General features: G+C 45.0%; 1 protein-coding gene across 1 annotated transcript in view; it reads left to right on the forward strand.

Annotated features, from left to right (window-relative positions):
• The first annotated feature begins 7945 nt into the window (after positions 1-7945).
• TEX14 (testis expressed 14, intercellular bridge forming factor) overlaps positions 7946-12975 on the forward strand; it is an 87768-nt gene continuing 82738 nt past the window's right edge. Inside the window, exon 1 of the mRNA XM_074388091.1 lies at positions 7946-8081. Coding sequence (XP_074244192.1) covers positions 7946-8081 — 136 coding nt within the window. The remainder of the gene's footprint in view (positions 8082-12975) is intronic.

Below are 12975 nucleotides of genomic sequence, written 5' to 3' on the forward strand. Positions count from 1 at the left end.
GTAGTTTCGAACAGAACGCCTAATTCATGACACAATTTGCCATGACCAAGATGTGTGTTGAGGATGTTGAGGTAGTAGCAGTCAGTAAACATTTGTTTTCGTATGGTTGGCAAAACGCTATCACGAAGGTGGTTTTTCCCAATGAGGTGTGTGTATTGTACTGTGGATGTGCTGATCTCTGTGATTTTTTTCAAATGTAGGAAACTGTTCCATAATTTGTGGTAGTGGGGATTGCGTTCTCTCGCTTTCTCCTCGTTGATTAAAGAGCAGTATCTGAGATGCTGTGTGTTTGTATTTGTAATTGGCTTAACGACTTTTCAATTGTGTTTGCTGTAGGTTTAATTAGGTGTTTGGTAAGCATTTAGTCCCGTTTGATAAACCCGGGTCTTCGGTGGTACGCACTTGTTAGTGCTAGCTAGCAGGGAGGCTGAGAGGAGAGAATCATTTGAGTCCATATCCAGGGTTTAATGAGCCGATTTCGTGTGGGTAGAAACCTTATCTCAATGAAGAAAAAAAATCCCTGATCTCCTTGTTTAGTTCAGTGTTCTAGTGCAGATAAATTTACTACAGTTTGCCACCTTAGCTTTTTTTTTCTGGTGGGATGAATTGCTGAGGTGGCCGGGCGCGATGGCTCAAGCCTGTAATCTCAGCATTTGGGAGGCCCAGGCGGTCGGATCACCTGAGGTTAGAAGTTTGAGACCAGCCTGGGCAACATGGCGAAACCCAGTCTCTACTAAAAATACAAAATTACCCGGGCATGGTGGCACATGCATGTAATCCCAGCTACGTGGGAGGCTGAGAGTGGGGCTTGAACCCAGGGGGTGGAGGTCACAGTGAGTGGAGGTTGCAGTGAGCGGAGATCCACTCCAGCCTGGGCAACAAGAGCGAAACTCTGTCTCAAAGTAAAGAACACTAGAAATACTCGGAGAGTGGGTGTTATATAGATGATGAAAATGCATCCCCAAATCCTTTATTAAACAAAGGTAGGTGTGGTGGTTCACGCCTGTAATCCCAATACTTTGGGAGGCAGGAGGATCACGTGAGCCACAAATTCCAGACTAGCCTGGGCCACATGGCAAGAACCCTTGTCAAAAAAAAAAAAAAAAAAAAAAAAAAAAGCCACCACACCTGCCAATTTAGGTATGTTTAGTAGAGAGAGGGTTTCACCATGTTGTCCAGGCTGGTCTGGAACTCCTGACCTCAGGTGTACCCCACGATGAGTGATACAAATTTTCTTCTCCTGCTGGGTGCAGTGACTGATGCCTGTAATCCCAGCACTTTGGGAGGCTGAGGCAGGTGGATCATTAGGTCAGGAGATGGAGACCATCCTGGCTAAGAGGACGTGGTGGCGGTTGCCTGTAGTCCCAGCTACTTGGGAGGCTGAGGCAGGAGGATCGCTTGAACCCTGGAGGTGGAGGTTGAAGTCAGCCGAGATCGCACCACTGCAGTCCAGCCTGGGTGACAGAAAGATACTTTGCCTAAAAAAACAAACAAACAAAAAAAACTTTTCCCATTACTCAGATCCTTCCAGAGCACCAGCGTAGTGGCTTACACTTGTAATCCAAGCTCTTTGGGAGGTCCAGGCAGAAGGATTGCCAGAGGTCAGGAGTTCAAGATCAGTCTGGGCAACAAAGCAAAACCTTCTTTACTAAAAATACAAAAAATGATCCACGAGGGGTGACAAGCACCTGTAGTCTCATGTACACGAGAAGCTGAGGCACAAAAGTTGCTTGAAGCTTGGAGGCCGAGGTTGCAATAAGCCGGTATTTCGCTACTGTACTTCAGTCTGGGTGATGGAGGAAGACTCCATCTCACAAAAAAAAAAAAAAAAAGGCTTGTAGAGGAGGCAGTGACAGTGACTTTTACTGCCTGTTCATCCACAGAGAGCAAATGAGCCCAGGACCCTGGCCAGTAAGGAATTCTTACCCTTTTCCCAGTTTGTCAGGTTCATGGATTCCCTCAACTGTGGCATCCAGAAGAATGGAGCTTGCATCACTCAGCTGACTGATTACAAACGAAAATCATTTCTTTCTTTTCTTGGGTTTGAAGGTGAAAGCCACCCAGTTTTGCAAGACAACGCAATGGGCTGCCATGGGAGGACTGAATTCTCATTTCCTGGTGGGAGGTGGTGGCTCAAGCCTGTAATCCCAGCACTTTTGGAGGCTGAGGCAGGTGGATCACTTGAAGTCAGGAGTTCAGACCAGCCTAACATGATGAAACCCCATCTGTACTAAAAATACAAAAAATTATCCAGGTGTGTGGCACACATCTGTAATCCCAACTACTCAGGAGGCTGAGACAGGAGAATCACTTCAACCCAGGAGGCGGAGGTTGCATTGAGCCGAGACCACACTGTTGCACTCCAGCCTGGGACAAAGTGAGACTCTGTTGGAAAAAAAAAAAAAAAAAAAAAGCTGGGTGTGGTAGTGCACATCTGTAATCCCAGCTTCTCAGGAGGCCAGCCAAGGCATGAGAATGGTGTAACCGCCCAGGGGGTTCACCTTGTCTGCTGCCTAGACAGAGCCAATTCATCAAGACAGTGGAATTGCAATAGAGAAATTAATTCACACAGAGCCGGCTGTGCAGGAGACCTACGTTTTATTGTTATTCAAATCACAGAGCATACAGGGAGCAGAGTTTTTAAGGATAACTTGGTAGGTGGGGGGAAGCCAGTGAGCCAGGAGTACTGATTGGTCAGGGAAGAAATCACAGGGAGTCAAAGCTGTCTTCTTGTGCTGAGTCAGTTTTTGGGTGGAGGCCATAAGATCAGATGAGCCAGTTTATTAATCTGGATGGTGCCAGCTGATTCATCAAGGGCAAGGTCTGCAAAACATATCAAGCACTGATCTTAAGAGCAGTTTAGGAAGGGTCAGAATCTTGTAGCTTCCAGCTGTATGAGTCCTAAACCATAATTTCTAATCTTGTGGCTAATGTTAGTCCTACAAAGGCAATCTAGTCCCCAGGCAAGAAGGAGGTCTGCTTTGGGAAAAGACTGTTACCATCTTTGTTTAAATTATAAACTACAAACTAAGTTTCTCCCAAAGTTAGTTCAACCTATGCCCAGGAATGAATCAGGACAGCTTGGAAGTTAGAAGCAAGTTGGAGTTGGTTAACTTAGATCTCTTTCATTGTCTCAGTCATAATTTTGCAAAGGCTGTTTCAGTTGCTTGAACCCAGGAGGTAGAGGCTGCAGTGAGCCGGATGGTGCCACTGCACTCTAGCCTGGGTGACAGCAAGACTCTGTCTCAAAAAGAAAGAATGAATATTTCCAATATTGCCCAGACAAAATTGTAATATACACGTAACAAAGACCCAAACACCCGTTACTTCCCTCAGCATCTGAGTTTTAACCTGGCAAAACAGACAAGAGGGTTTCCTCTGAGTGAGGCTGCTGAGCTTCTGCTAGTGATTCCTTCAGGATTCCACCTCCCCACCCCCCACCCACACACAGACGAGACAAGAACAGGCACAAGCCTTCACAAATCAGAATTCTAAAACCAGATTTAGGCCCAGCGTTGTGGCACATGCCTGTAATTACAGCACTTTGGGAGGCTGAGGTGGGAGGATCACTTGAGCCCGGGAATTCAAAATCAGCCTGGACAACATAGTGATACCTCATCTCTATTTAAATAAATAAATAAAACAAAATAAAACCATATTTGGCCAGCATGGTGGCTCACACCTATAATCCCAGAACTTTGGGAGCCTGAGACAGGAGGAGTGTTTGAGGCCAGGAGCTGAAGATCAGTCAGCCTGGGCAACATAGCAAGCTCCCACCTCTAAAAAATTTAAATAAAAAAGTAAATAAAACCAGATGTCTTTTTTTTCTTTTTTTGAGACAGAGTATTGCTCAGTCGCCCAGGCTGGAGTGCAATAGCATGATCTGGATTCACTGTAACCTCCACCTCCCTGGTTCAAGCAATTCTTGTGCCTCAGCCTCTAGAGTAGCTGGGAGTACAGGTGCTTGCCACCACTCCTGGCCAATTTTTTTTTTTTTTTTTTTTGAAATGGAATCTCACTCTGTCACCCAGGCTGGAGTGCAGTGGTATGATCTCAGCCTCCTGAGTACCTAGGACTACAGGTGCCCATTACCATGCCCAGGTAATTTTTTTGAATTTTAGTACAGATGGAGTTTCACATTGGTCAGCCTGGTCTCCAACTTCTGACCTCAGGTGATCCGCCAGCCTTGGCCTCCCAAAGTGTTGGGATTACAAGTGTGTTACTGTGCTTGGCTGCCTGGCTGATTTTTATATTTTTTGTGGAGACAGCATTTCATCATGTTGCCCGGGCTGGTCTCAAACTCCTGACCTTAGGTGATCCACCCACCTTGGCTTCTCAAAGTGTTGGGATTACAGGTGTAAGCCATCACACCCAACCAAAACCGGATTTCTGAATTGAGAACTAAAGGGTCCAGGAGTATTTCCCCTAAACAATGCCCTTTATTCTCTTTCCATGAGAAAATTGCCTTAAACAGGGCCCTTTATATAGGTTAGGGAGGGTTAATAAGACCTTTGAAGACTTTACAGGGCCTCTGAGGAGGCTAAACAGATCAGGAGAAGGGAAAGGGAGAATGGATTATGTAATTATCAGAGACATCTTCCAGAATCAGAAACCATTTCTCTGCTGTAAGCCAGCTTATACGCCTATAGTTGGCAATGCCCCTATCTACAAGAGAGGTGCCAGAGATGGCCCATGGCTTAAAGGAGGGCTTGTCTTGGGCTGCTGAAAAGTCAGGGTGTTCCAGGACAGAATGAGGTCAGGCAGCTTGTTCTCATGGTCCAATAATGAGATGCAGACTGGGAAAGAAGGGAGTTTATTGGCCAGGTGCAGTGGCTCACACCTGTAATTCCAGCACTTTGGGAGGCTGAGGTGGGCAGATCACCTGATGTCAGGAGTTCGAGACCAGCCTGACCAGCATGGTGAAACTCCATCTCTATGAAAAATACAAAAATTAGCAGGCATGGTGGTGGGCACCTGTAATCCCAACTACTGGGAAGGCTGAGTCAGGAGAATTGCTTGAACCCGGGAGGTGGAGATTGCAGTGAGCTGAGATCACGTTACTGCACTCCAGCCTGGGTGACAGAGTGAGACTCTGTCTCAAAAAAAAAAAAAAGCTACAAGTTTTTTAAATAGACATTCAAGGTCCATGCCTGTGTGCGTGAGTATACCTGCAAGTTGTAGTGTTTCATTCAATCTATATCTAATCTTAGGGTTAGGGTCTGGAAAGCCTTCTCTAGAGTTTTGCCAAGTTTCTTAATCTTGTTTATTTTTGAGATGGAATCCTGCTCTGTCGCCAAGGCTTCAATGCAATGGCATACTCTCAGCTCACTGCAACCGCCGCCTTCCGGGTTCAAGCAATTCTCCTGCCTCAGCCTCCCGAGTAACTGCGATTACAACTGCACAGCACCACACCTGGCTAATTTTTGTATTTTTAGTAGAGATGGAATTTCACCATGTTAGTCAGGCTGGTCTCGAACTCCTGACCTCTGCCTGCCTTGGCCTCCCAAAGTGCTGAGATTATAGACATGAGCCACCACGTCCAGCCAGAAAGTTTCTTAATCTTAAGTGGGCCCTGGTACAAGGTGTATGTATAAAAATGCTTTTATTATTTGATCAGACTTTAGGGTCTGAGAAAGCCCAGGTGGTGTCTTTTTTTTTTTTTTTTTTTTTTGAGACAGAGTCTCACTCTGTCACCAGGCTGGAGTTCAGTGGCACGATCTCGGCTCACTGCAACTTCTGCCTCCTGGGTTCAAGTGATTCTCCTGCCTCAGCCTCCTGAGTAACTGGGATTACAGGTGCCCGCCACCACACCCAGATAATTTTTGTATTTTTAGTAGAGATGGTGTTTCACCATGTTGGTCAGGCTGGTCTCAAACTCCTGACCCCATGATCTGCCTAGCTTGGCCTTCCAAAGTGCTGGGTTTACAGGCGTGAGCCACCTTTCGGGACCCCAGGTGGTATCTTAATGGGTTTGTTTTTGCATTCTAGCCCTTGTACTCAGGCAGCAGTTTCTCCAGTTCTTTAATGTTTAATGTTTGCATTCATCAAAATTATAGTAAAGGGTTAGTGGAAATGGACTGTTCTCACTGCTGACGGAAACCTGGACTGTTACAAAGGGGGCACTGAGCCATGGTTAAATGCTCACAAGGGGCATCTTTTCATGGGATCACCATTAAATTGTAATCCCACATGGCAAATCAGTATAGTAAGACATAGGGTTGCAGCAGAGAACAAGGTTTAATTATAGGGCCGAAGAAAATGGAGAAGGAAAGAAACCTCAAATGTTTCCCGAACTTATCCTTTTATAAGGAACCCACTCCTCCCATAACAACCTACTTCCTTGATAATGACAATAGCACCAATCTATTCATGAGGGTGGTGCCCCATGACCTAAATATATCTTAAAGGTTCTATCTCTCAGCACCTCCATATTGGGGATGAAGTTTTCAACATATGAATTTTGGAGGACTCATTTAAATCATAGCCATAGGTATACCACAGACACTTGATTTTAAGAATGATGGTCAGGTGTGGCTGCCACATATAGAAAGTTAAAATTTCTCTGCATGGTTCTTATCATGCACGGTAACAGCTAACAGTGACAGAGAACTTGCTTGGTGCCAGGTACTTTGCTAAGCACTGTACACAAATTAGCTCATTTAAAACTCTCGGCAACCCTCTGGTTATTATTATCCCCATATTACAGATGAAGAAATTGAGGCCTATCACTGTTAAATAATTTCTCCGAGGTCACACAGAGAAGTAAGAGCCAAGAGAATTTCAGAGTCTGAACTGTGAACCTAAACCACCGTGTTATACTACATAGACTTATATAATGACTGCATTTGTGTTCTAACCTTTCAAAGTCAGTACTCCTCTAGTTATCTTGATGACTAATGAACATGTATATTTAGAATTTTTTTTTTTTTTTGAGGCGGAGTTTCACTCTTGTTAACCAGGCTGGAGTGCAGTGGCGCGATCTCGGCTCACCGCAACCTCCGCCTCCTGGGTTCAGGCAATTCTCCTGCCTCAGCCTCCTGAGTAGCTGGGATTACAGGCACACGCCACCATGCCCAGCTAATTTTTTGTATTTTTAGTAGAGACAGGGTTTCACCATGTTGACCAGGATGGTCTTGATCTCTAGACCTTGTGATCCACCCGCCTCGGCCTCCCAAAGTGCTGGGATTACAGGCTTGAGCCACCGCGCCCGGCCGTATATTTAGAATTTTACTTCCTGGAAGTCCTCACTTTTTCAGTCCTGGGAGTTAGTGATAAATATTATATTAGTCTGTTCTCATGCTGCTGATAAAGACATACCTGAGGCTATGTAATTTATAAAGGCAAGAGGTTTAACTGACTCACAGTTCTGCAGGGTTGGGGAGGCCTGAGGAAACTTACAATTATGGCAAATGGGGAAGCAAACACATCCTTCTTCACATGATGGCAAGAAGAAGTACTGGGCAAAAAGGGAGAAAGCCCCTTATTAAACCTTCATATCTCATGAGAACTCACTCACTGTCACAAGAGCCGCATGAGGGTAACCGCCTCCATGATTAGATTATCTCCTGCTGGGTTCCTCCCATGATGTGTGGGGATTATGGGAACTACAATTCAACGTGAGATGTGGGTGGGTACATAGAGCCAAACCATATCAAATATATTCTCATATATATGTGTATATATATATATATATATATGTATATATGTATATATATATATATAACTTGTCTTTTCTATTTCTGTATTCAACAGTATATTAAAGTTCTTTAATTTCAGCTATAACACTGAGGAAAAACATTAATCTCACAGAGTTTCAGTAATTGTTCTCCTAATTGTCATTATTAATGAAGGTGGCTGGACAGGTTTTTAAATGTTGAAGAATTAAGTTGTTTCCTTGCATTTCTGGTTCAGTTAAAATAAGCATGTTGCTCTCTTTTGGAACAGGATGTCTCGGGCTGTTCCTCTTCCAATCCCCTGTCCTGTTCAAATTGGTACCTTAAGAAATGACTCCCTGGAAGCTCAGCTTCATGAATATGTCAAACAAGGGAACTACGTTAAAGTAAAGAAAATTCTTAAGAAAGGTAAGCACCGTGTTGAGATGGCAGATGCATCTTCGTTCACATTTCTGAATAGTGTTCAGAGGAAAAGGGATATTACAAAGCTATGAGTGAGTTCTTGGGGAAATCCAGAAATTAAATGTAGAAATTAGGTGTTCTCTAGCAGTGCCATCAAGAGAGGTGTTAAATCCTTATTTCCAGGTGGTTTTGTTTTGTTTTGTTTTGTTTTGTGCTGGGGAAGCACAAGCTCGTCCAACTGCTAGGCTCCTAGGTTTCTCTGAAGTCACCCATCTTTGATTCTGCCAGATTCCTTTCCTTCAAATCTGCTCCATCCATTGAGTTATCTGACACCTTTGGTTGACTGAGGAGACCAGTGTTCACAGCTGTCCCCTTCCTTGCTCTTTACTTCTACTTGGTGCCTTTTTTCCAGGGTTTTCTTGCTGGAGCATACAGGCAGACATGGCTCAATGGCTGAAGCAGTCTTCAAAAGAACCAACAAACATGCCCTGTGAATTTGGTCTAAGGGAAAAAAAAAAAAAAAAAAGAACCAACAAACAAAAACCCATATACAAACAGAACCTCTTCTGATGTTTGGCTTCTGATCTAGGGACCCAGACCTGCTTTTTTTTTTTTTTTTTTTTTGGAGGCAGAGTCTCACTCTGTTGCCAGATGCAGTGCAGTGGCATGATCATACCTCACTGCAGCCTCGACCCCAGGCTCAGGTAATTCTTCTGCCTCAGCCTCCCAAGTAGCTGGGACTATAGGCACATGCCACCATGCCTGGCTAATTTGTGTGCTTTTTGTTTGTTTTTTGTAGAGATAGTTTCGCCATGTTGCCCAGGCTGGTCTAGAACTTCTGGGCTCAAGTGATCTGCCCACCTCAGCATCTCAAAGTGCTAGGATTACAGGTATGAATAGAGACCTGCTATTTCAATATGAGCAGAGGTCCTGCTAGATTCCCCCTCTCCTTTCTTAATATTGAAGGGGAGGCTTCTGAAACTTCTCTTTGCTGATTTGTGGAACAAATTTTCTGGATTTTCTCCACTTGCTTCAACAGCATTCCTGAAGACTTCCAGAAGGGTATCCCCAATTTTCCACCTATCCCACTGAATAGTTCCCTCATACAGTTCTCATGGCTGGCACAGTGGATCCCACCTATCTGTAAACCCAACACTTTGGGAGGCTGAGGCAGGAGAATTGCTTGAGGCCAGGAGTTCAAGACCAGTCTGAGACCAGCCTGGGTAACATACTGAGACCCTGTCTACAAAATTTTTAAGAAAAAATTATCAGTCGTGGCCGGGCATGGTGGCTCATACCTGTAATCCAAGCACTTTGGAGGCCGAGGCGGGTGGATCACCTGAGGTTGGGAGTTCGAGACCAGCCTGACCAACATGGTGAAACCCCGTCTTTTTTTTTTTTTTTTTTTTTTTATAATAAGATGGGGTTTCACCATGCTGGCCACACTGGTCTTAAACTCCTGACCCTCAGGTGATCTACCCACCTCAGCCGCCCAAAGTGCTAGGATCACAGGCGTTAGCCACTGTGCCCGGCCGAACCCCATCTTTAAAAAAAATTTAAAAATTAAAATGATCAGTAGTTAGTACTACGCACATGGTAACGCATGTCTGTAGCCCACCACAGCAGAAGGCTGAGGGGAGACCCCATCTCAACAACAAAAAAATAAGTTCTCAAACCTTTTCATGTACTACCCCTAGTCCATAGGTGAAGTAGCTCACAGTGGGCTCAAATCATTTATGTGAAAGGTCCTGGGTTTTTTGATTATTTTTTCCTCAAAATTTTGCATTTTGCTCGATAACATATGCACGTATGTTTTAAAATAAAATGTTGTAGGGGGTGGGGAGTTAGGTAGAGAGAGCATGGGAAGAAATGCCAGCTATAGGTGATGGGGAGGAAAGCAGCAAATCACACTGCCATGTGTGTACCTATGCAACAATCTTGCATGTTCTTCACATGTACCCCAAAACCTAAAATGCAATTTTAAAAAAAAGTTATAAAACTCTGCTTCTCAGGTTGGGCTTGGTGGCTCACATCTGTAATCCAAGCACTTTGGGAGGCAGAGGCGGGTGGATCACCTGAGGTCAGGAGTTTGAGACCTGCCTGGCCAACATGGTGAAACTCTGTCTCTACTAAAAATAGAAAAATTAGCCGAGCGTGGTGGTGTGCGCCTGTAATCCCACCTACTTGGGAGGCTGAGGCAGAAGAATTGCTTGAACTCAGAGGCAAAGTTGCAGTGAGCCAAAATTGCACCATTGCACTCTAGCCTGGGCAACAAGAGTGAGACTCCATCTCTCAGAAACAAAAACAAAAACAGTTGTTTCCTATGAGCCATGTTAGAAGAAAAAAAAAAAGCAGAAACAAAACTCAAAACTCTGTTCCTCACAGTGAATGGTGTGGATACATAGTCACTAGAAGTCATAGCATACCTATATTGAACATCAGTTTTTTTCAGTGAACATCAGAGTTTTATGACATTTATTATCTCCCGAATATTCTGCATCTTCAAATTCTTGATATTCAGTTAGAGTAAGGGATGGGGTTAACAGTTGTACCTGGTTATAGAACAGGACTTCATCTGGCCGAGCGTGGTGGCTTATGCCTGTAATCCCAGCACTTTGGGAGGCCAAGGCGGGCGGATAAGGTCAAGAGATTGAGAGCATCCTTGCCAACATGGTGAAACCCCATCTCTACAAAAAATACCAAAAATTAGCTAGGTGTGGTGGAGCGTGCCTGTAGTCCCAGCTACTCGGGAGGCTAAGGCAGGAGAATCGCTTGAACCTGGGAGGCAGAGGTTGCAGTGAGCCAAGATTGCGACACTGCACTCCAGCCTGGTAACAAAGTGAGACTGTCTCAAAAAAAAAAAAACAAAAAAAACAAAAACAGACTTTATCTGTGTCTGGGAATTAATTCCATCTCAAGACTCAGAGTGCTGCTGAATAAGGCAGAGTAAGGGGTTATAAGTTCTCCCACAGTCTAATAGAGGGCCTCTTAGTAGAGGTTTAAATGGTCCTTAGATTCTTTAAAAGGTATTCACAGGGCCGGGCACAGTGGCTGACACCTGTAATTCCAGTACTTTCGGAGGCCAAGGTGGGTGGATCACCTGAGGTCAGGAGTTTGAGACAAGCCTGGCCAACATGGTGAAACCCAGTCTCTACTAAAAATACAAAAAGTAGCTGGGCATGGTAGTGGGTGTCTTGTAATCCCAGCTACTTGGGAGGCTGAGGCAGGAGAATTGCTTGAACCTCGGAGGCAGAGGTTGCAGTGAGCCGAGGTCACACCATAGCACTCCAGCCTGGGTAACGAGAGCGAAACTCCATCCGAAAATAAAAGAGGCTGGGTGCAGTGGCTCACACCTGTAATCCCACCACTTTGGGAGGCTGAGGCGGGTGGATCACTTGAGGTTAGGAGTTGGAGACCAGCTTGACCAACATGGTGAAACCTCAACTCTACTAAAAATACAAAAAAATTAGCTAGGCATGGTGAGGTGGGCTTGTAGTCCCAGGTAATTTGGAAGCTGAGGCAGGAGAATCGCTTGAACCTGGGAGGTGGAAGTTACAGTGAGCTGAGATCACACCACTGCACTCCAGCCTGGGCGACAGAGCAAGACTCCGTCTCAAAAAAAAAAAGTTAAAAAATAAAAAAAGAATACAACTCAAGAACAGCCAAGGCTGGGCATGGTGGCTCATGCCTGTAATTCTAGCACTTTGGGAGGTCAAGGTGGGTGGATCACCTGAGGTTAGGAGTTCAAGACCAGCCTGACCAACATGGTGAAACCCCCACCTCTACTAAAAATACAAAAATTAGCCAAATGTGGTGGCTAATTTTTGTATTTTAGTAGAGATGGGATTTTAATCCCATAATCCCCGCTATTTGGGAGGCTAAGGTAAGAGAAACGATTAAACCTGGGGGGTGGAGGTTACAGTGAACCGAGGTCTCGTCACTTCACTCCAGCCTAGGCAACAGAGCAAAACTTTGTCTTTAAAAAAAAAAAAAAAATGGGCCGGGCCTGGTGGCTCAAGCCTGTAATCCCAGCACTTTGGGAGGCCGAGGTGGGTGGATCACGAGGTCAAGAGATCGAGACCATCCTGGTCAACATGGTGAAACCCCGTCTCTACTAAAATACAAAAAATTAGCTGGGCATGGTGGCGCATGCCTGTAATCCCAGCTACTCAGGAGGCTGAGGCAGGAGAATTGCCTGAACCCAGGAGGCGGAGGTTGCAGTGAGCCGAGATCGCACCATTGCACTCCAGCCTGGGTAACAAGAGCGAAACTTTGTCTAAAAAAAAAAAAATGGCCTGGCATGGTGGCTCACACCTATAATCCCAGCACTTTGGGAGGTCAAGGCTGGTGGATCACCTGAGGTCGGGAGTTCAAGACCAGCCTGGCCAACATGGTGAAACCCTGTCTTTACAAAAACACAAAAATTAGCCAGGTGTGGTGGCATGTGCCTGTAATCCCAGCTTTTTGGGAGGCTGATGCAGAAGAAATGCTTGAACCCAGAAGGCAGAGATTGCAGTGAGCCGAGATCATGTCATTGTATTCCAGCCTGGGTGACAGAGTGAGACTCCATCTCAAAAAAACAAAAAACAGCCAAATGTAAGAGAGACATAGGGCTTTGTGTAGGTGTAGGGTGAGGGGCTGCCATTTCCTCTGGAGGCATTCCACCCTTCCAGCTCTTTAATGTGTTCACTATCCCAGAAGCTCTCCAAACTATTTATGGATTTTTATGGAGGTCTCATTATGTGGGCATGATTAATTAAATCATTGGTTATTGGTGATTGAACTCAATCTCCAGCCCCTCTCCTCTCCCTAGGTGTTAATGGCAGGGGAAGGTATTGAAGGTCCCAAACCTCTATTAATAGCTTGGTCTTTTTGGTGACCTACCTCCATCATATAACAC

Source organism: Saimiri boliviensis, chromosome 17 (assembly GCF_048565385.1).
Source record: "Saimiri boliviensis isolate mSaiBol1 chromosome 17, mSaiBol1.pri, whole genome shotgun sequence".
In the NCBI taxonomy this organism is placed as follows: Eukaryota; Metazoa; Chordata; class Mammalia; order Primates; family Cebidae; genus Saimiri; species Saimiri boliviensis.